The following is a 24,009-nucleotide window of genomic DNA, read 5'->3' as shown; positions in this document are numbered from 1 at the left end:
TATTTTATTTCATTTTAAAAAATTAAAATAGAGGCTCATATTACTATGACTACCTATGGATCTGATTAATCATTAGCAAGCGAAAATTCACACACAACTCTGTAGCACTTACACTATGAAGTAGTTTATGTAAGAAACTTAGGATATCATCATACCCTACTTTAAAATCGCGCCAGGCATGAAGCATATGATCTTGAACCGGCAACGGGAAGTTTAATACTATAGCACTACATGTAGGAGCCATCCCAACATAACAATCTTCTTACGAGAGCAACGAGACTGACTAGAAGAAATTGTCACTACCAGAGCCGAAACTACAGTAGCATCAATTTTGATACTACGATTACCCACCGTAGGTACCCGCCATTTTTCGGGTGTAGCTACCCACCCAAAAATTTATCTGGTAGTATGACAAAAAAAAAGATACACAAAGAACCAAAAATCTGAGGAATGCGGAATTAAGTTAAACAGGGGTTGAGTTAAATGAGGGTTGAATTGCAACGGTTCGAGAGTGACTGAAGGTTGAGATGAATGGGATTGAGTTGGATGGAGTAGAGTGGCATGGGAACCGTTAAAGACATATCTAAGAAAAATATTAGTTTTAGGTAGTTGGTATTTTAATGGCTTGGGCTGGCAGTATGCAACATACTTGCAGATACAAGCTAGGCCTACGCACGAAATATAGTACAACCAGGAACTGTAAATAGACGAATACACAAAATGCATACCATGTAACTCTGGGCTTGTATTGATCACCACCAGGAGACGCAGGTGAGAGCTTGATATTGGTAATACCAACTGAAAAGTAATGAGACACATTAAGAAACAGTCACTATGCCTACAACAAGTCAATTAATCCCACTTCACAAACACAAATTCCATAGTTCAAATAGTACTGGCTTACCCATTAAACATGGCTGTGATCACAAAAGAAAGGAAATTCAAGGAAAGTTTGCTCGCGGACAATCCTCCCTCCCCCTTTGGTAGAAAACTCAACACCACGGACATTTTCCCCCGTGTAATAACAACAATCGTATTTTAAAATTCAAAAGCATTTGAAAAATTACACCTGGAAAATTCACCCTTCCATTGGGACTCCCCCCGCAGGAAAAGTCCCACGCGTACCCCCCCCCCCCTGGAAAAGTTTTCCCAAGTAAACCCTCAATACGCAAAATTACCCCCTCTTCCCGATAAATCCTCTATGTATATTAACAAAAATATTTTTACATCTAAAAAGTATTTGAAATCAACGACAGTTTTAAATACCAAATCCTTAGAATTTATTGAAAAAGAAATGTTATAATCTCGAAAGTGTGTTAGACAACAGAATTCATAATTAACTACATTTTAATTGAATATCTATAAAATATAAATAATACAGCCAGAAGGGATTTTGAATTATTTGCGTCGAGGGGCCTCTAACATTATTCACATGGCCATGTTTATTTTTATGAGTAAAACCTTCGGGAGATTGTACTCAACAACTTCTTAAAGTTTTTCCCAACAATCAAATGAACAGTGTAGTAGTGTAATATTTTTCTCTAAGGGGGGGGCTTAAACCCCCTCAATCCCCCTCCCCGGACACAGCCTTAATATATATAATATATATATATGTATATATATATATATATATATATTTATATATATATATATATATATATATATATATATATATATATATATATATATATATATATATATATATATATATATATATATATATATATATATATATATATATATATATATATATATATATATATATATATATATATATATATATATATATATATATATATATATATATATATATATATCATAGGCATTACAACAGTGCTGCCTAAGTAAAGAGCAATGTGGTCACGATGTGTTATTTTTTTCACCAAGGCACTTCACATAGAATGAATTAATGCAGAAACTTTTAAAGGAGCTAATTCAATTGGAAACTGAAAATTCTAGTACCCTTTCTAAGAGTAAAAAGTGACTGAGGGGCAACCAGGCCCCCCACCCCCAACTATCATTTCCCCAAACACATCAAATCAAAATTGTTAGATATCAATTTTTCAGCATAGTTGATAAATCCAGCAATTATATTTTTGGGGAAGCCAACCCCCACAGCGCTCAGGGGAAGGGCTATAATTTATGCTAGTCGCTCAGTTTTAACATATAATGTTTTTATGGAAGAGGTGGTTGTAAAAACTTCGAAGGAGGTTCATTCCTGAAAATATGAAGTTCAGTGCCCTCTTTAAGAGTCAAAAGTGACCAGAGGACAATTTCCCCCCCCCCCCCCACCTACACCCTCTTTTTCCCAAGTGCATCCAATCAAACTTTGAGTTAGCCATTTTGGTCAAAATAGTCCAAACATCATATAACAATGACAAAGGGCATTCAGATGAGCCTTTCAGTGAATGCTGAATTAAATCAAAACACGTTAGGTGCATACGGGTTGTCAAAAGTGCGTAACTCAGGAATGACAAAGTCTATTAATTTGAAACTTTCAGGAAATTATAAGGGAGATGATCAACTGACCACAATGATAAGGTTGCACGTTACTACAACTACCATTACTACTACTGCTACCGCCACTACTACTTGACTTATATCCCATCCGGCCTTTGTGGCTGTATATGGGCTTCTTCTCTTCTCACTAGTGGTTGAATATGGCGACGGTATTCGGCTCTGTCTGGTGCTAGACGCAGGAGTTGGGGGAGGTTCTGGCCATTGAAGTTGTCGTACCAGCTCTTGGGGGGGGGGGGGGGTCGGTCACGAGGTCGTCTGCCATGTACCCATCCTTCAATGTGATTTTTCGGAGCTGATTTGATGCCATTTCGTTGGATATGACCAAGCCAGCGGAGTTGTGTGCAGGTTGTCGAAAGGGCGCAGCAATATCTTAGGAACAGTTTGGTGTGTGAAGCTTAAATTGACAGGGCTTGTTGTTGGGGACCCTGAACTAACCAAAAGACAGTATTCGCATCCTAACAAAACTACTTCTTCTCATTCCACTACTACTATTATAACTACTGCTACTACCACTGGTACAACTGGCCAAAAAATTGGTGAATATTAAAATAATATTGAATTAAATCAAAACACACTAGGCACATACAGGTTGTCAAGAGGATGTATCAGCAATTCTTTTGGAACGGTTTATGATATTAAGGTGAAACCTTCAGCGCGTGTTGTGGGGGATGTTGAAGAAAATCAAAGGTGTTATAAGCATACTGCTACTAATGCTACTACAACAATTGCTACTACGCATGCTAAGGGTATTAAGGTGAAGCTCTCAAGGAAAACGTAGGCGGATGTTAAACTAACTCTAAATGAACTATGAGTATGTCGATTTTCAAAAGGGTCACACAGCAATGTCTCAAGAACGGCTTAAATTATTAAGTTAGACCCTTCAGGGTAAGTTGTGGCGGATTTTGAACTAGCCAAAAGGCACTATGTGTACACTATTAATAGTATACACATATGCCGAAGGCCTCGACAGAGTCCGTTGATTTTTGAATTATCAACTTGGTGGTGGAAGTGATTGAAGACGTGAGAGCCACGGCTTATTAGAAAAAGCCAAGACAGATAGTCTCTGTGAGGGAAAACTAGCATAAATTTTCCAGAATTGGATAAAAATGATTCTTTTCACTTTTTGATGAGCAGGTCTATCAACCATCCTAGGGCAGAACTATTACCACTACACTACGTTGTTGTAGCTAATAACACTAAGGGTATTAAGGTGAAACTTTTCGGAAACGTTTGGGGGGAGTTTCAAATAAACGAAAAAACTATATGCATGCAGTTTTTCAAAAGGACATGTAAGCAATATCATAGGCAATGCTTCTCTATCATAGCAAGCAATATCACTGAAACTTTTAAAGGAGCGGATTTGGTTGGAAAGTCAAAAGTTCTAGCAACCTTTTTAAGAGTCGAAAGTGATTGGATTGCAAGCAGCCTTCCTCCAATGCCCATAATTTTGCAAACACATTCAATTAAAGGTATGAGACTGCCATTTCGTTCAGCAGAGGTGAACGGTCAAGTAACAATGTCTAGGGATATTAGATATGTCAACCTCCCTCAGTTATGCACATTGCCATTATACAATACAACTAAATGTTGCTTTGAAATTAAATCAAAAGGTACTGTGTGTATTCTAATTGCCAATTAGATACCTCAGCAATATCCAAAGAAGGACTGAGGGTATTAAGGTGAAAAATTCAGGGTTACTGCTATTACTACATATGCTCTTACAATTTAACTCAATCAAAAGAGTGTATGTGTATCCAGATGGTCAAAGAGATTTGGTATAGTTTTTTTGGGAATTGTATTATGTTTTATTTTTCAGGTCAACTTGAGCAGGTATAAAACGAAATTAAACAATATTACTTGTGTTCAGATTTTCAAAGAAGTATAGGCCTATGTTGTTAAAAATTGTTGAAACAATTTTTCTCCAACATACTAACAGCAAGCCAAACTATGGTTTCTTATAGAAAAAACAAAAAGATTTAAAAGTTATTTTCTATTTCCATGAAAAAGATTATGTCAATAAAAAAAGGAACAGAAACTAATTAAAAAGTTTTTTCCAAAAATTAAAGTTTTTCAAAGAAAAGTAAAGAACTTTATTAAACCAAAAAAGAGCAGAAATAAAGTCAAGTAATCTTCTAAGCGTCAAGCTACCTAGAATCACTATCAATGAGTAAATAAAACATAAAACGAACAGATATTACAACAAATAATTGAGTCAAAACTCAAAACGAGCAGGAATTAACATAAGTAAGGCTGACACCCCATACCTTCTGAAGACCAGAACACAATTTCCACTTTACTAAAAAAATAAATAAATAAGTATGGATTGACAGTTTATTATACATATATATTCCTTGAAGTCTTAATAATTTTTGATTTGTTAAAGTTACAAAAGTGAAAACCCTGAAAATGTATTTTGTTTTCAGTAAAGTACAAATTATGTTTTAGTCTTCAGAAGACATGGTTACAGTCACAGGCAACTTAAATAAGCTTATGAACACATTTTTGAAAACCATTTATTAAAAATCATGTTAACTATGAATCTAACTAATCTTGTTCTTAATCAAAACATAGTTGCTAACAGGTGCAGGATTCTGGCTAGATTGCTTATGGATGCCCAGAATCAAGAGTTTGAGGTCCATCTCTGTGCATTGAATCTTTCCAAGGATTGGTGAAAAAAAAAAAAACAGCAGAGAGCTCACCTAACTCTTTACTTAGGCAGTGCTATTGTACTTCCTACAACAAAAGGATTATATTACGGTGTTGTTACAACTGATATTACTATTTTGCTTAAAAAATAGGCTGAAAGGCTTGCCCAAAATGGGGACTTCAGTCTTGGCCCATTTTGTCCGCTGAACCATCTACTTTGCACTCAGTTTTGTTTTCGAGTAGCTAATGATTCATTTGCATTTGTTGCATTGTTGCACTGTGTAATGCTATGTTGTTAAATTGCATAATTTTATTTTTATAGTTCCACAATATTTTCTTTTTGCAGTATGCCCTGTTTTTGTCTTATATGGTAAGAAGGTAGATTATTATCACTATTGTAAGCTTGTTTTTGAAAAGTACAGTTTAAAATATTTACACTGAGGAAAGACCAATTGCTTCTTGAAAAACTTATACAGACATAAAACTTTTATTAAAAAAAGCTCTCCCTCCAAAAAAAAAATCAAATCAACTAAGTACTGGAAATTACAGCAAGAACAGTAATTAATTGTTTGTTTCTTACCACAGAAGTGGCTTCATGAGAAAGCGGGCCCTTTTTTCTCTAACTTACAAATAAACTCTGTTTCGAGCAACATCAAACAGAAAAACGGAAAACACAAATTGGGCAACACTTTTGCATTTGATACTTTTTGCATTTCTGAAATTGTCTTTCTTCTATTTACATTTGACAATATGCGAAAAAGATTGATAGCATCACAGAGTAACAAGGTTCAAAGTGCTACCATTAGTTCCCTTTTACCTAACCCTAATTGTCACTGTGTTTTAAAGAAGGGTGCTATTTGCAGGTTTCATGAACTTACGTAGTTGCACTCAGATTCAGCTCTTAGGGAAATTCAAATAGAAAAAAAGTTACATATTTGGTCTTCTATTTTTTTAGGGGGGAGGGCACACCTCAAGCCACTCATGGGGAGGCGGGAAGTTTGACTACCCTGTTAGACAGGTGTACAAGCTTGTAATGCAGCTTAATACACTTTAAATGTGTGTGTATGAATGTAATTGTTCCTCTGCAACTCTGCTTTATGCAATACATTTTTTTCTTGGGACAAGTTCAAGGCCAGCAAAAAAAACAAAACATATATCCAATTTTATTCCACAAGAAGGAGAGGTGTTTTCAACTTGAGAAATGACCTTTCCTGCTTTTCTATAATCCAAAAAGTGCCTGTTTTCATACATTAAAATTTTTCTCCTTTGGGTGGGGTGGGGACTTGACCTTTAAACACTCACATTGATCAGGCTACTTTCCATAGCCTTTGACTTATTGGCAAGAGTTCTTGGAAAAAAAGATAGTTGTTTTTACTAAATTGACATAACAAAAAGACTAATAGAAATTGTGTAGGCTATGAAACCCAATCTTTGAAAACAAAGAGGAAAAGATCAAACTTAAACAAACCTATTGATCCAACTTCAATTTGACTATCTGCTTGTATAACAAATTGTTGACTTCCCCAGCAGCTAACATTCGCTGTATCATATGGTGAATCTCGTATGGTTAGGTTGAAGACCCATCTATCACCAGAAGTACTTTCTAATGAAAAGAAAGAATTTTTTTTTAAACTTACTTCACTTTACAAAAATTGCTGAAGACATTGCTAAGTGATGAAAACGCTTAAAATACACAAAAGAAACAAGGAAATATTCAATGAATGGAATATTTACACAATAAATTAAGCTTCCACTAAATTTCTGCCAAAATCTTTCCTTCTCTTTTTGACATATACTACGGCACTCACTTTAAGGTTTGACCACAAGCAATTTGCAGAAAAATTATTGCTATACCAAGTTGCAGAAAAAAAAATGAATATGAACAACAAACAGTAAATTCTTCTTTCTTCTTCTTCTATTTAACAGCGGGCGGGCTTTTCAGTGATACTATTTAGCCCTTTTCCTTTTGCTTCACTCTGTGGGCTACAGAGCTACTGGCTTGATTGCCTCATGATTATTAGATATTTTCAGATATCTTTCAGTAGATCTTTCGACTCTAGGAGTTCAATTATGAGTTGATAGATGTCGATTTCTATGCTCTGTGTGCAGGTTTTGTGGCTAGGCTCTTGGCTGATAGTGAGATTTTGAGGTGTTTGAAGCATTTTAACAGTTTGCAAAGCAAGGTATGTTGTGCAGACGTCAGCATATTACATTCAAATAGGCAATAGTCAATTGTTTCATTATTCATATTACAATGCCTGCAAAGAGGGGACAGGGGAGTTGAACCACTTGAATTAGAAAAATTATACGAAAATGCAAGAAAATTTAGTCCATTTGTTCCAGAACGAATTCTATGATAAATTTTAGAAAGATACTTATTGGTAAAGGGGGAAAGGATAGGATTAATCTTATTAATTTTAATATCTGATAGCCTCCATTGGTAAATATCTCTAATCGGGATTGGTCTCCCACTTGGCTGGTCAATATTTATAGCATTTTTTGCTATTTCATCAACCTGATGATTACCATTTATGCCAGAGTGGCTAGGAATATACTGAAAATAAGTTTTTATGCCACTTGAAGCAAGATTATCTAAAATACTGAGGAGCTGAGGCCAGCAACTCAAGGCTGGATAAAGAGTCGGAATATACAATAATATTATTTGAATTTGCAATCAAAGGTTGGTTTTCCTTAATGTGTTCTAATGCCATGATTATGGCATTTAACTCAGCAGACATTATAGATAAATTATTATACAGTCTCTCGCCCATTGTAATTTTCAGGTGAGGAAAGAAAGCACCACTTGCGACCTTCTCATTCATTTTTGACCCATCAACAAATATTTGGAAGTGATTTTTATAGGTAATTGTATTAAGTTCAGCAAATTTTTCTGGACAAAAGCGATGGGGGTTAAATTTTAGTCCACTTTGAGAAATCAGTATTTATTATCGGACTTGACCAATTCCATGGAGGGGATTGGGGGAAAGTTGGTGCAATAGACTTTGCTGGTACGGGGAACTTCTTCTGAATGTTGGCATACTCATCTGTAATGCCTATATACATGGCTGGATTTCTTAACCAATTATGTAGGGTGTGTGAGCTATTTGATTCAATTTTTGTAAGATGTTTTGTCAAGAGAAAGCTACGTCTCTCCCTTATTGTTGTTAATCCACTCTCCGACAAGCAGAAACTTGGTGCTTCTGGGTTTCCCAAGACCAAATATCAGACGTATTATATCATTTTGTGTTGTTTCAATTTTTTGCATCTGGGTCTTTGCACGTGCACCATATACGATGAGCCCATAGTCAATATGGGGTCTTATATGTGATTTATAAAACTGGAGTAAGGTTTTCTCCTTACAGCCCCAGGGTGTGGAAAGAAGTCTTTTAGTATATTTGTTTTTCTATAGCATTTTTTTATTGTGTTTGAAATGTGGAGGTGGAAATTAAGTTTTTGGTCAAGCATGAGACCTAGGTAATTAATATGATTATCTTCTGGAACAGTTGTTTTATTTAGAGTTAATTTTGCATTAACATGGTTTTGCTTCCGGTGAAATTGGATTATTTTGGACTTGGTAGGTGCAATGGGTAAATCTGAATGTTGAGAGAATTTTTCAAATTGGAAAAGTGACTTTCGCAGATTTGACTGTGCTATCTCAAATGTGTTGTCAGATGACCATAGCACCAGATCGTCAGCCTATTGTAGATTCGTGTGGGGTAGGTTCATGTCCCAGAGATATAGGGCAAACAGGAGGCAACTGAGGACTGCTCCCTGAGGTAGGCCTTTGGTTGTTGTCTTTTGGGGTGAAGAGGCTGAACCAACACAAACAATGAAACTTCGCACTTCTATGAAGGATTTTATAAAAGATACTAGCTTGGCGGGTAGTCCAAGGTTTGCAAGTTTGTTTAAAAGGATTTGGTAGTTCACATTGTCATATGCCCCTTCAAAATCTAGGAAAGCTGCAACTAGGACATCATTTTTTGAGAATGATTCATTTATTGCATTTGTTAGCAAAATGAAAGCATCTGTTGAGGAGTGGTATTTCCTGAATCCAGTTTGAGTGTGAGGGATCATATTGTTTTTTTCAACAAACCAGAGGAGTCTGTGATAGATCATTTTCTCCATTATTTTCCCCATCACAGGAGTAATCATTATGGGCCTATAGGACTCAGGGTTCTCTTTGGGTTTATTTTTCTTTAGGATTGGTAGGAGGGACGAACATTTCCATATATTGGAGAACATAGCAGATGCCCAAGCGTGATTATAACAGTTTAGCAGTTTTTGTTTGTATGAAGGGGTGAGATTCTTTATCCTTGTAGGGTGTATATTGTCATAGCTGCCACTAGTTTTGGTCCTAATATGATGTATTGCATTACTAATTTCCTGGATTGAAAATGGACTACTTATATACTCGGATCCTGGGCGTGGTTGGTAACTTGGTTTCATAGGAATTGGGGACATTTTGCTTCAATTATTTGATGTTAGCTTATTAACAAAAAGAGTTGCAAAGAGCTTAGCTTTTTCATTATCATTGTCATAATGGGTATTATTATGTATAAGCTCATACTGGAGTGGGTTGGGGGAAATCTTTTTCCCACTGATGTGGCTTATGACTTTATGTATAATTGGCTCACGTGTTTCCCTGGAGAGATTATTTGCAAAATTATTCCAGTAATTATATTTAGCATCTATTATAATCCTTTTTAGGTTAAATTCTGCTTGTAATTTTTCTAAATATGTAGTAGGTGAGGTTTTTTTTTATGAATTCTGTCCTAGCTGCCTTTTTTATTATCCATTTATTTTGGCACTCACTTGTCCACCATGCCTTAGGAATGTGTTTATGGAAGGTTTTCTTGGGTATTGCCCTGGGGATAGCATGATTAGCTGTATTTATTAGTAACGATGTCAATACTTCAGCATGTGTGTCAACTGTTGTGTTTGAAATGTATGAATTTTGGGTGAAACTTGTGATTTCATCATTTAGCTTATTTTGGAACCTAGGCCAATTTGCTTTAGTGTTGATATATTTGGAGGTATGTGGTAGAGTTTCAGCAGGTTCATTTAGGGAGCACACTATAGCAAAGTGGTCAGTACATAGACTATCAATTTTATTTATATAAATTTTATTCAAAATATTTAATGACACAATTTGTAGGTCAATTGTGGAGAATCTGCCACTTTTGGGGTTGAAATAAGTATTCAGGTTTGGAGGGGTAGCAACAGCTAATTCATTATTATTTGAAGTCATATACTAAATCAATTTATCAGCTTTATTTGCTGGTTCATTCCCCCACAGAATGCTGTGGGCATTGAAATCTCGACAAACAATGATATTTTTTAACATATTAGGATTATTTATATAATTAAAGAAATCCATGACATCTGTAGTTTGGCCATTACGGTTATAAAAGCTTATTATGTAGGTTTTTATATTATTCAGCCAAACACTGATACCAATTGCATCAACATCATTAGCAAAATCTGGAAAATTGATGCCACGGAATTTTATATTATTTTTAACTACTAGAGCTACACCACCTCATTTTCTCTCTGATGATCTATCCTTTCTCAGGATAGTATATCCCAGAGACTTAATTTGTTGATTTTGGGTTAAATGAGTTTCCTGGAGGCAAGCAATATTAATGGAATTATTATTCATAAAAGATATTAGTTCATTTAGCTTATTTTCTGTGAGTGATCTTATGTTCCACTGGAGTATTGATATGTGTTGTGTTGTTGATTTATTTTTTATTATAACTGTGCATCAATGTTCAACTTTGTTAAAAATAAAGTTAGATTTTTTTTTTCTTGAATGAGCATATCATCAGTGATGTAGACTTTTGCCGATTCTGCAATGATTTTTGTTTTCTGTACTTGATGTATGTTCATGGCCTGAACTGCATTACTGTTTAGAATGAATAAACATATATTTGGGGATTGCATGTTTGGTTGTGCATCCTGTTTGTCAGTTAAGGAAATAATTCCTGGTAGTGTTTCTGGTTTGTTTCTTCTTGGGAGGGGGGGCCAGGCTGACCTCATGTCACCAGACAAGGTCGCTTGTTGACTTGGTGAGTACGTCTGTGAAGGATGTGCGCAAGGTGGCTTAGAAGAGGGTGTTTTCGCCAGAGTAGGGGATGCAGGGGGGGTGATTGACTTGGGGGTTTTGGTTGGTTTCGTTATAGGCTTTATTTGGTATTGTTGGGCAGCATTTGCTTCCATTGCTGCAAAGGGGCATGGGATGGCCTTCTCTGTTACTATTTGGAGTGTTAGAGCTCTTTTCTTATATGCAGGGCATAGTGATTTATTTGTAGATTCATGTGGGCCTTTGCAATTGATACATGTAGGCTGAGTGTTGTTGCAAGTTGTCAACTCTTTAGGATGGTATGCTTTACAATTACTACACTCTAGGAGAATTTCATTGCATTTGTTTGTTGTGTGTCCCAGTTTGAGACACTTCTGACGCTGTATAGGCTTAGGTTTGTATTCCTTGTGTGGTTTGATTTGCCCAAATAGGAATAACTTTTCTGGAATACTAATTTTTTCCTCCAGTGTGAATAAGAAGGATCTACTAGTTTTTAGGCCATTAGAGTTAGGTTTGCCAAGTTGGGTAACATCTTCAACTGGGATTGTGTTGCCAGCCCTATCTGAGAGCCCTTCTTTTAACTCCTGAATGGATATCTCAGGGGGGATATTATAAACTACTGTTTTTGTTGGTGATTGTTTTGGGTTCCATTTAGATGCATTAATTGGGGTATTCAGAAGGTATTTTAGGTTCATTATTGTGTCTTCTGATTTCTGATCTTGGACAGATATTAACAGAGTTCCATCATGGTTAATATTAAGAGAGAACATTGATTTTATCAATTTAAAAATTGCAACTCTTATTGCAGTAATCTTTTTTATTTCAAAGGGGGTAGTAGGAGTAATTTTAAGGTAAATTCCTAAGCTTTTGGAGGGAGGATCTTGGGCAGGGAGAGGGGAAATGCTTTTGATTGGGGAGATTTTTTTTCTTTTTTAGAGCTTCTAGAAAGGACCTCTTGAAACCCATTATCACCATTTATGGTGACATTAGCCCCTACACTTATCATTGCCCTATTCTCAGAATTGGAGCTATCATTTGAACTTTGAGAAAGTGTGCTTGACCAGCCAAGATGGGTATCACTTTAACTGTCATTTGAGGTGGGATTTGAGGGGACTTTTTTTTTTGAGGACTTCCAATCATTGTCTATTTGAAAGAGCTTTAAACAAAAACAAAACTAAAACAAGAAGGGATAATAGAATGATATCAAACCGTCTGCACTATACTATTGGGAGGAGAAACACCACAGTATAGCCCTGAAGATGAATTGAGCAGGATTGGTCCGGTAAAACTGCTGATTAAATGCGATAATATTTCACAAGAAAATTTATTTTAAATTTCTTATAAAGTTGCTGCTGTCTGCAAGTAAATTTCTAGGTGGCCCTATAATTCTTCTTCTTCTTCTTTAGTTATACGCTTTGGATAAATCCATTTAACCTTTTTCGTATTGTCTGATTATGTCAGGGGGACCCTGGGAAATCAAATAAAAAAATTAGTCTATTATTGTTTAATAACAGAATTTATATATCATTGATGAAAGCACCTATATTTAGGCAGTTAAAAACAACTTTGAAGAATTCGACATCATTGATTGGAGAGAGTTTGCTTTGTGTTAGTTGGTCAATATTAGGGGTTAGCTTAAGGCGCTTGAATATAGCAGATAAAGTTAGCCATTCTTTTTTATGGTTGAGATTTGTCACAGGGCAACCAAAAAGAACGTGGTTAATGGTCTCGTCATGGGTTTGGCATAGGCGGCAAAGAGGGCTCGTTACCGTCGGAGTGGTTGTTTTGGAACTGATAAGTTTGGCAGTTAAGACCAGTAGCATTTGATCGTATTCTGTGGTACATCTTTGAGTCTTTCCGGGATGCAAATGGAGAAAGGTTTGGTGGGTTTTGGTTTGCTAGATAAATTTTTAGGCGCCAACGGTTTATATCTCTTACTAGGATAGGCCTTCCAGATATTATTTCAAGTTGAAGGGCGGATTTAGCTATTTCACCTGCCTTGTGGTTTCCTTTAATGCCCATATGACTTCAAATTCACTTTATTTTCCCCTTAATATTCTTGTTAACAACAAAAATAACAGCGGAAGTCAAACAATTTAAAAACACTTACAAAATTAAATTATTCAAACTTGATTTATTTACAATTTTTCTGGGTCACCATTGTAGTGTTTTACGAAGTATGGACCAAATGACTTCAGGTAGCGCTCGGATGAGTGGATCGGCGGTCGTTCCAGCTGTGCTGCATTTTTCGTTATTTCTCTGAGCCTCGTAGAATGTTGACTTTGGCGCGCCTCAAAATCCGGAAGTAGATCGCGGTGTGTTTCAGAGTCGAGGATTTTTCGTCCAAAGTCCATGACCAGTATGGGCCTTCTCTCTTTGAGGGACTCCAACTTCAGAACTTTGAGGCTCATCTCATAGTCAACGTAACTACTCCCCAGTATTATTTCGTAGCCCCTTTTCTGTAATCCTTCAATTTTGTCGCTTTGATCTATGGTCAGTGCGCTGTGCCACACTGGGCAGGCATATTCAGTGAGCGGTCTAATGTAGCATTTGTAGCATACAACCATGATCTCAGTTTTCATCCCAAAGCGGCGAAGGTAGGCAAAAGATATTAGGAGGAAGGCGGTCTTCGAGACGATTGACGATACGTGGGTATTCCACTTCAAATCGGCATCCAGGTGGACACCAAGGATCTTCACTCTTTTTACAGCCTTCAGCCAACCACATGGCGGGTCTGGAACTGGCCATTTAAGGAAATTAACCCCATCTAGGACTGTTTTTTCCTGACGGAGTATAAGTTTCACGTGGTTTGCTTCATCCTCGATTTTCGCATTACTGTTAGGATTGGGTCTGGCTGTATGCTCTGTGAGAAAATTCTGAGGAGGAGGGTGGAGAGATCGTCAGCGAATTTGTAGCGTTCCATAATTTCACGCAAAAGTTTGTTGATCACAATAAGGAAGGCTCAAGGGCCTAACTTCGACCCTTGTGCTGCACCGCAGGTCAGCTCCCTGATGTTTGACGTTTCGCCATTGTGAAGTTGTACTTTCTGTTCGTGGTTCGTCAGGAAACTGCCAACCATTCGCAAGACAATTTGTCTTGCTCCAAGGTAAGTTGCCTCGTCGATAACAACTGAGTGGTCGAGCAAGTCAAACGCTTTCACGCAGTCCGCAATGATGCAGTCAATATAAGCACCGTCAATCTCCAAATGCTCCAGGATGTCTCTGATGAGGTGAATCAGGTAATACACAGATCTCTGACCTGGATGAAAGCCGCACTGCCGAGGATCAAGATTTTCACTAATATCTTCGAAAAGCCATTTGAAGATAATTTCTTCTAGGACTTTTGAGAAAATCGATGTCTCTGAGATGGTTCTTAAGTCATTTGCAGATTCGACGGATGATTTTTTCGGTATAGGAATGGCCACCGCAGTTTTGAATCGTGTCGGGAAGGTGCCCTCATTCAGCCATTGGTTTACTACGGCAGTAAACGGTACCGCAAGCTCGTTGCTGCATGCTTTGATCAGTTTGATCGGCAGTTCTCCAGGAAATGAGGCCTTGGATGCGTCCAGTTTTAAGAAAGCGGTCTGGATGGTTTCTGCTTCAATGACAGGGATTTCAGTAATGCTTGGAAGGTCGGGAAGTGATGTAAGACAAGGGTACTTTGTACAGATTGTAGCAAAGTGGTCGTTAATCGCGTTAGCGGTAAGTTTCTCCCCTTTTTCGTTTCTTAATTCAACGTTTTTCTACTTTCGGCCAAGAATGTTCTGAACCGTGCTATGAAACTTTTTAGAATCGGAAGATAGAAGCTTCTGTACAGTCAAGCGGCCGTGCTGCTTCCTTACATACTTTATCTTTCTCACCACTATATTTCGCAACTTGTTGGACTCTGCTCTGTTAGAGTTGTACAAGTTATCCCGCCTTAGGATAAGCTCTTTTATATCTGGCGTGATCCAGGGTTTCATTTCATTTCCTACTACCCGTTTCTTTTCTGGAAAATGCTCTTCGAACATTTTCTGAAGTTGGTCGCAGAAGGTATTTGTCATGTCTTCAGCGGACGGTAGTCTGTAAATAGAGGTCCAGTTCTGCAATGTTAGCTTTCCCTTAAAGGCGGGGATTTGTTCATCCCTGATCGGTCGATAGGTTACTGTTTGTTTAATTACCTTACGCCGTGACGAATGCGTCGGTCTCCAGGTCACTGTTAGGTGATCACTTAAGCCAATGCTTGCTGTGATTACTAGCTCGTTGTAGTACTGTTCGAGGTTAGTGAAGACCATGTCAAGTAGGTTACAGCCGCGGGTTGGAGACTTCACCACTTGTTTCAGTGATAGGCTGGACTTTATCCAGGAAGGCTTAATATCATTGAAGTTTCCGCATATCACAATTCCGGCAAAGGGATATTTACTCCGGAAGTGGTCGACAGAGTATTGTAGGTAGTTGACTAGAGTCTTCCGGAATGGGGCTTTGGGTGGGTAGTAGACGACTCCAAAGATTAGGGATGACACTCCTCTTGGTAGGAAGCGCGGTCTTACCCAGACCCATAGCACTTCGAGTTCTGGGGATTTGGGTATTGGAGGATCGAGTATTCGGCTGGGCGTATCGTTTCAGCAGATAAGACCAACTCCTCCACCGTGGCTGATTTCTTCTTTTTTTTCGTCTGCTGACTTCCGAGGTAATATGTATGCATTGTTGCCATCGAGGCTGAGTAAACTGCTATTTGTAAGCCAAGTTTCGGTAAGACAGGCCACATCGATCTGTTTACCTCGCATCAAGATGTCCGGTTCCTCGATTTTTTTTTTTATTGACTGGACGTTCGACAGCAATATAGAGGGAAATTCTGGATTCCGCTTTAATCTTGATTTCCTTTTTACAGGATCAGAGGTTTGGGTCCTTGCCGCGTGGCAGTTACTTGTCTGTGCCGGCGGAGGGACCTTCTTGTAATACGTCATCCAGGACTGATGTTCATTATCACTTGGTAGGTATGAAGGAGCGTTTGCTGTTTGTGGTAGAGTTGAAGTTAGACTTGGAGGTGGTGGGCTCAGGCGGTAAAGGTCGAGTATGGATCGTTGTAGCAGGTCGTGTTTTTTAGTTTCTACACTAGCGTTTCTAGCAGAGTGGTGGGAGATACAGTAGGTCGGTAAGTATGAGTGTGATTTGTTCTGGAAGTCCTTTGCTCTTGGTAAATACGATTTGGATGGTGGTGATTGGGTTTTGTGTTTTTCGTACCACTTGTTCTTCTCTCTCCTGGTCCTCCTCTCTTCTGGTTGACGGTTGAGGATCTTAAGCAGGTCCATGGTTTTGATGATTCTGGTTGGTGGTTGGTGTTTGCTATGCCAGAGAACCTACTGCTGTAGAAAACGCGAGTCCGGAAGTGATTGTAGTTGTTAACTGTCGGTGGGTGATGATTCGGGTGCATATAGTTTTTTGAACTTGTTTGTTCCGTGTCCGATCTCGTTTTCTGGTGGTTTAGTGCTAGTTTGATTGGGTGAAAGAAGTTGCATCGTTGTCCTTTGGTGCAACGCCCGTCCGCAAACCTCTTACATTTTTCAGGATGCAGTTTTTTGCATTTTGCTGACTTGGCGTTTTGGCAACCATCTTGAGCGGAGTGATGTTCACAAACTGGAGGAGTCTCAACGAGATGATAGAAACGACACTGGTTGACCCATCTGCAGTGACCTTTTTTAAAATAAATGCACTCAGTTTGCGTATTTTGGAATGCTCTGACAGGTTGACTGAGTACAATGACTGATCTGTCTTGTTCTGCTCCCCTCGTGCCTTCTTCAATGTCAGGATTTCTGAGTTGAACCTGGCCTGAGTTGCTGGGTTCTTCTGCTGCTGGTGCTCCTGGAGTCGGACTGACTAATCACAGGAAATTTCGGACAATAATAGTCTCAAGAGGATCAGTCACCGTACTCGCATTCTTCTTTTCAGGCTGGGCCAATGATCGGTTTTCAAGTTGCGATTGATTGTTCTTTAGAAGCATTTCCGTCATTTCAAGTATTTGTTGCTTGTATACCGTGTTGGAAGCAGAAAGCTGCGCAATCAGCGTCCTTTGATTGAGAATGGTCTGATTCTGCTGCTCAATTCTTCCTGTAAGAGCATTAATCATTGCAAATTCCAGAGAGTCTTCTGGGTTACGAACGGAGGTATCAACATTAAGACTAGAGCAGTTGAAGCTTGCTATGACCGGGACACCGTTTTTGAAAGGCGGTTCCGCAAGTTGAGTATCAAACTTCGGTGGGTGGTGAATTACGGACGATAAGAGACGGTTTTCTTCCGCTAAAGCCGGTTTCCTAGAACGGGCCTGTAGAACCTCGTAGGGCGTTGTTCCTGCGTCATCCCACAACATCGAACTTGCTGCCAGAGGGGAGGCTCTTGGACATTCAAACGTGTTAGAGTGGGCAAGGTAAGCGTTTTCAGTTTCCCTTCTGTCGCTTTCCACGAACGGGGTCGACGGCCGTAGTATTTCTCCCTCCCAGAAACGGGAATAACTCGAATCAAAATTTGAATCACTGACAGGAAAGAAATTTATCGTCTGATTTGCTTTTGTTAATTTCGTGTATTGCCGTCTATCAAATCCGTGAAGGTCAAGCGCTGTGATTAAATTTTCCTCAGTAGATGGTACTAGCGTCGCCTTGGAGAGAGAGCACTTCGTTACTGCTGTGCTAGTTTCGAATTTTTCGGACTGCTTTTCTCGTCCATTTTCAAATACTGAACAATTTGAGAAAGTAGTTACCTTAGTTTGAGTTGTTACACCGGATGTGGGTTGACACGGGTTTTCAGAATTCAAATTGTCCATTACTGCATCATTAGCGGTGGATATAATTGATTGGCATGTAGGTTGCGTCGCTGCTTTCTTTACACTCCTGGTTTTCCGCACGTCCTTCTTCATAGCAGGAGTTACTCCTTCTGGTTCACCTTTTGGGGAACACGCAACACAAGTCCATTTAGGATCCGGAATATAAATCTTTGTGAGTCTAATTCCTGCACAAAACGCGTGAGTTCATTCCTTACATTTGCTACATTCCACGGAGTTTGAGGTCACATGTTTGTGGCAAGACACACATAGCAACTTATGTTTTACTCCTGTTTTCTTCTGGGTAGACGTCGCTGTTGCTGCTTTTGCCATTAAGAGTCAGGTTACTTAGTGTCAGTAATGACCAGGGCGGGAAGCGTGGCTGGGCACCAGCTTTATGACAGATCCAAGCGGTGGGCGGTTTTGGTCTTTTGACGCACCAATGCCACCTAATTTTTAAAAACAGTCTACAATCGGTGGGCTTATAGAACGATCTATCACAAAACGCATTGACCTATTAGTCGAACGCGTTCAAACCCCCTAACAAAACCAGGAGCAAGGGAAACATCAGGAGCAAGAGATCACCGGGAGCAAGGGAAGCGTCGAGACTGCTCACCTGTTCCCTGCAATTTAAGGCTAATTAACCGGCAGGTACCAATACGGCGCTTCCGGCAGGTTCTCTCCTCTCTTCTGCTTGGTCCCAAGCGATCCACGCAGTCCACAGGACTTCACTTATTCAGAAGAAACATATACACAGGTGGCAACAAAGATAGTGCTATACGAAGATAGCACAATAGATGGCGTGCCAATCAATATGAAAAAAAGATGGCGCTAGTGGTAATAACCAGAGAGAAAGACATATACTAAGAACTATAGAAGGTCCCTCAAAAACAACTCAACTAAAAATCTATAATTAGAATTTACAAATCAATATTGAAATAACCTCAAAGTAATGCAGAAGCTTTATTCCATTAAGGTAAAAGATGCAAACTCAGCTACAATAACTCTGAATATAACATAGATGGCGTGAAAGACGGTTGACTTGGGATATCTTGGAATTTTGTGGATATACCTTGTTAAAGTAGTTGGCCCAACAGTACAAGAGTGGTAGAGATATCATTGTCTGGGTAGTCTGAATACTCTGGTGATATTGAGGCAAGGGCTGATTTTGAGTCTGAAAAAATTATAAGAGGGGTGTTTCTTGGAGGGTTTGGCATCTTTATAATGGTTTCCAATGCAATGTTGATGACAGCTATTTTGGCTGTCATGATACTCACATCATTTTGGAGCTTTTCTGCAGCTGCTATACATAAAAATGGGAATTGGACTCCACATTAAGCCATCCACAAAAATTGGGAGGAGGTGGATTTCTCTGAGACTCAAATTTATGGAATAATGATTTTACATAGGCAAGGGAGAGATCTGCCTTAATAGCTGGCGCAAACAAAAGGTTCACTTCTGGGTAGTGGTTAGTCCAGGATGGTGTCCGGGGGTATATTTGGAATAAAGAAGATGAAGGTATGGGGAAGGTCATATGGGTTGTTGCCAATTCCCGTGCAAGGCCCCGAAAAACGCGAGGCTTTCTTAGCCAATCATGTAATCTATGGGAGCTATTACCTTCAATTTTTGTAAAGTAGTGGGCAAGTAGGTTTTCTCTACCTGTAGCAACAGAGAATTGGTTTTGGTGTTATTCCTGAGGCCAAGTATACCACGGATCATAGTATTTTGGACAGTCTCCAGACTGCATAATAGGGTTTTTGAGCATGAGCCGTAGACAATTAGTCCATAATCAATCTGAGATCTGACATAAGTCTTATAGAAATTTATTAGAGTTTTTTCATGGCAACTTTAAGGTGTATTAAGTAGCCTTTGTAAGACGCGCATTTTTCTGAGGCATTTTACACTCACATTTTCAATATGGAACCTGAAAGTTTTTGGTCTAGAGTGAGGCCTAGATATTTGACGTGTTGTTGCTCTTGGATGACAACACCATTTAGGGTTAATAGGGCAGATTGGGGGTTTCTCTTATTATGGAACTGTACTATAGCTGATTTTGATGGGGCGGTGGGTAGGTATGAATTGTTAGAGAAACGTTCAAAGGGATAAAGCAACTTTTGTAACTTAGATTGAGCTAGTTCAAATTTATTTGAGGTAGACCATAGGACTATACCATCTGCAAACTGAATATTTGTATATGGTAAATTCAGATCCCATAAATATAACAAGAACAGGAGACAGCTGAGGACAGTACCTTGAGGAAGGCCTTTGGAGACAGACTTTTTAGAAAAGATGTAGGAATTTACTTGGAGAACGAAAGAGCGTTTGGATAGGTAACTTTTAAAGAAATTCACTACAGGTAGCAGAAAACCCATTTTTGATAATTTTTGCAGTAGGAGTGGATGTTGGATATTATCATATGCATTTTCTAAGTCCAAGAAGGCAGCAACTAGGACTTGGTTATCTTTCAGACGCTCAGATATGGCATTGGCTAAGTAAACAAATGCATCAGTGGTAGAATGATATTTCCTAAAGGCTGTTTGAGTATGTGGGATGAGGTGGTTAGACTCCACAAATCAATGCAATCGGGAGTGAATTATCTTCTCATATAATTTTCCCAGAACTGGGGTAATTATAATAGGTCTGAAAGAGTTGGGGTCATCTTTGGGTTTATTTTGCTTTAATATAGGGACAATGAGTGATGTTATCTAGGTGGATGGGAAGAAGGAATTACTCTAAGCATCAAGGAGGCACACTTGTGCCTCTATAAAGAGGCTACCCACCACAATGTTAAGCGATTTCAGGTCCTAGAGGTCGCAGAGAGACGGCGGTAATTGCATTTTGTAGCCCAAGCTCAAACTAAGAAACTTGCAAAATTTCATCCTCCTCCGACTTTATCTTCATGGGGTAAACTGGGCCGGAAGTTTGGACCCTCCCACCACAGCCCCCTTTAACGTTGTCCGATTGGGCTGAAATTTAGAGGTTAAGCTTTCCTAGGGCCCGGGAGCTTATCCTCGAAATTTCAGCTCAATCCGATCACTCCTTCCCTGTTTTCAAAAAACCAAATATAGCCACTTAAAATTCATCTCTTTTTTTTTTGTTAGCCACGCCTACAGGCCACAGTTGGCACCGGATCCGGTTGAATGAGGACTCATTCGAAGCAGAATTCGACCTGTTAGGGCCTTTTGATATTTTCAGACCGAAAAAATTATCCCCCGAATTTACATTTACGAAAAACCTCGTTTTCCTATATTAGACCATGTTAATTTTTCCCTCCACAACCCCCCCTTTAACGGTGTCTGATCGGGCTGAAATTTAGAGGATAAGCTTTCCTGGGGCCTGGGAGCTTATCGTCGAAATTTCAGCTCAATCTGATCACTCCTTCCCTGTTTTCCAAAAACCACATATCAAGATTTTTGGGAATTTGCTTGCGTCGAAAATACCTTCTATTTGCTAAACAACAATTACTATTGTGTTTGTATAGTCCAGCGGCTAAGACTTCAGACTTTCAGGCGGAAAACTCGGGTTCGATTCACCATCAGAGCAACTTTTTTATATACTTTGAAAAGAAACTCAGTTTCTTTTTTAAATTATTTGAAAAAAATTACGTTTTCTAAAGAGTTAAAGAGGCTGAGTTACAAGGTCGACCCTTAAAACGTACAGGGATTAGGAGGCACAGTTGGGGGGCTGTTAAAGAGGCTGAGTCACAAGTTCGAACCTTAAAACGTACAGGGATTAGGAGGCACCCTGTACGACGTGATTTGAGTATTCAGGAATTAAAAGCCTTAACACAAGAATGTTCAAGAGCGGGGGGTTTGGGGGCGGAAGCCCCCAACTTTAACTCCTGACACGATCAGCTAACAGTTAGTCAAGCAATAATAAGTAATAAACTGTACAAAAACGTGCAGAAATTATTTGAAAAAAACTACGTTTTGAGGCTGAGTCACAAGTTCGAACCTTAAAACGTACAGGGATTAGGAGGCACCCTGTACGACGTGATTTGAGTATTCAGGAATTAAAAGCCTTAACATAAGAATGTTCAAGAGCGGGGGTTTGGGGGCGGCAGCCCCCAACTTTAACTCCTGACACGATCAGCTAACAGTTAGTCAAGCAATAATAAGTAATAAACTGTACAAAAACGTGCAGAAATTATTTGAAAAAAACTACGTTTTCTAAAGAGTTAAAGAGGCTGAGTTACAAGGTCGAACCTTAAAACGTACAGGGATTAGGAGGCACAGTTGGGGGGCTGCCGCCCCCAAACCCCCGCTTTCGCAGCCTTTAAATATAAAAAAAAATTTCTTTAAACTGAAAGTAAGGAGCGACATTAAAACTTAAAAATAACATAAATTATTCCTTATATGAAAGAGGCTGTGCCCTCCTCAACGCCTCGCTATTTACGATAAATTTTTTATTGTTTAAAAAAAGAGTTTTGATAAAGTAAAACTTTATCGTAAAGAGCGAGGCGTTGAGGAGGGCACAGCCTCTTTCATATAAGGAATAATTTCTGTTCTTTTTAATTTTTAATGTCGCTCCTTACTTTCAGTTTAAAGAAATTTTTTTTTATATTTAAAGGCTGCGAAAGCGGGGGTTTGGGGGCGGCAGCCCCCAACTGTGCCTCCTAATCCCTGTACGTTTTAAGGTTCGACCTTGTAACTCAGCCTCTTTAACTCTTTAGAAAACGTAGTTTTTTTCAAATAATTGTTGAAGAGAGATTGGATACTTTTTTTTAAAGTCAATTGGAAGGTGTTGGAGCAAAGATGGATGGATCTGGTTGTGGTTACAAGATGTTTTGGGTTTAATTGAATTGATTGCTTTATCTAGCTCAATTATTGTAAAATTTTGGAGTAGATACTGGGACCCAGGCAAGTCAAAATGGGGTGTTAGGCTGATCTGAGGTGAATTATGAGAGGTGATTTTGAATTTCTTCTAAAAAAAATTGCCAAAAATTAAGCTTTTTCTTTGTTGGTTTCCAGCTGCTGACCATTTAGAGTTAGCTTGTAATGGAAGGGGTTTTGTGTGGAGAATTTGCCACACATCTTGTCTAGGAATCTATGGATCTTTGACTCTTGTGTTTCATGGGACACTGATAAGAGGAAGTTTTTGCATGCCTCTTCTTTTGCAAGTTTGATTGTTCTCTTAAGTTTTGCCTCTGCGTGTAGTTTTGCTATATATTTTCCAGAGGATGGATTTCTCTTAAAGGATCTGATGGCGTTCCTTTTATTGTGCCAAGCTTCTTGGCAAGAGGCTATCCACCATGGCTTAGGGGGTTTATTATTCTTCAATATTTTTGGGTGTTGGGACTGGGGTATGGTAAGTTTTGCAGCATCAAGAAGTAGTGATGTGAGATTTTCAGAGAGCTGGTTTTGGCCAGTGAACGGTGAAGCGTAGTCATGGTCTGAGACAACATGGGAGAAATTTGGGCAATCTTTTTTTTACCACACATAGTGAGGAATGAAGTTATCAATGATGGCTGGGTCACAAATCTTTGTGTATATGGCTAAATGGTTGCTTAGGAGGATGTCAATTCTGTTGACAGTAATGTTATTCATTAAATTTGATGAGGCTAATTGAAGATCAATAGTTGAATAGCTCTCACTTCTTTTATCAAAGTAGGTATTTAGATGTCTAGGAGTCACTAGTACTATATTGGTAAAATTGATGAGGAATTCCTCTATGTATTTGCCAGCATTATTTCAAGAACCCCAGATAGGACTATGGGCATTAAAGTCCCCAACAACCACTAGATTTGAATTTGAGAAATTATTAGATATGAAATTGAAAAAATCTTGTCCATTGTTATTACCATTTGGGTTATATAAATTATTAACTTTAACCTCCATGTTTGCCAGCCACAACTTTACATCAATTGCATCAATGTCATGACTGAAATCAGGGAGGCTTATACCACAGAATTTGAAGTGTGATCTTACAAGAATGGCAACTCCACCACCAATTCTATTGGAAGATCTATC

The 24,009-nt window shown here is 38.6% G+C and overlaps 1 protein-coding gene across 1 annotated transcript in view; it reads right to left on the bottom strand.

The window, feature by feature from the left end:
* The window catches only part of hdm (meiosis specific with OB domains hold'em), an 87,428-nt gene that overhangs the window by 55,970 nt on the left and 7,449 nt on the right, over window positions 1-24,009 (bottom strand). Inside the window, exons 2-3 of the mRNA XM_089100154.1 lie at window positions 6,635-6,769; window positions 729-798 (exon numbers count right to left, since the gene is read on the bottom strand). Of these exons, the coding sequence (XP_088956280.1) occupies window positions 729-798; window positions 6,635-6,769 (205 nt within the window). The remainder of the gene's footprint in view (window positions 1-728; window positions 799-6,634; window positions 6,770-24,009) is intronic.

This window comes from Artemia sp. Qi Xiang Cuo, chromosome 14 (genome assembly GCF_049724085.1).
Source record: "Artemia sp. Qi Xiang Cuo chromosome 14, ASM4972408v1, whole genome shotgun sequence".
NCBI lineage: Eukaryota > Metazoa > Arthropoda > Branchiopoda > Anostraca > Artemiidae > Artemia > Artemia sp. Qi Xiang Cuo.
Note: the sequence above shows the minus strand (reverse complement) of the source record. Positions and strands in the feature narration are given on the sequence as shown.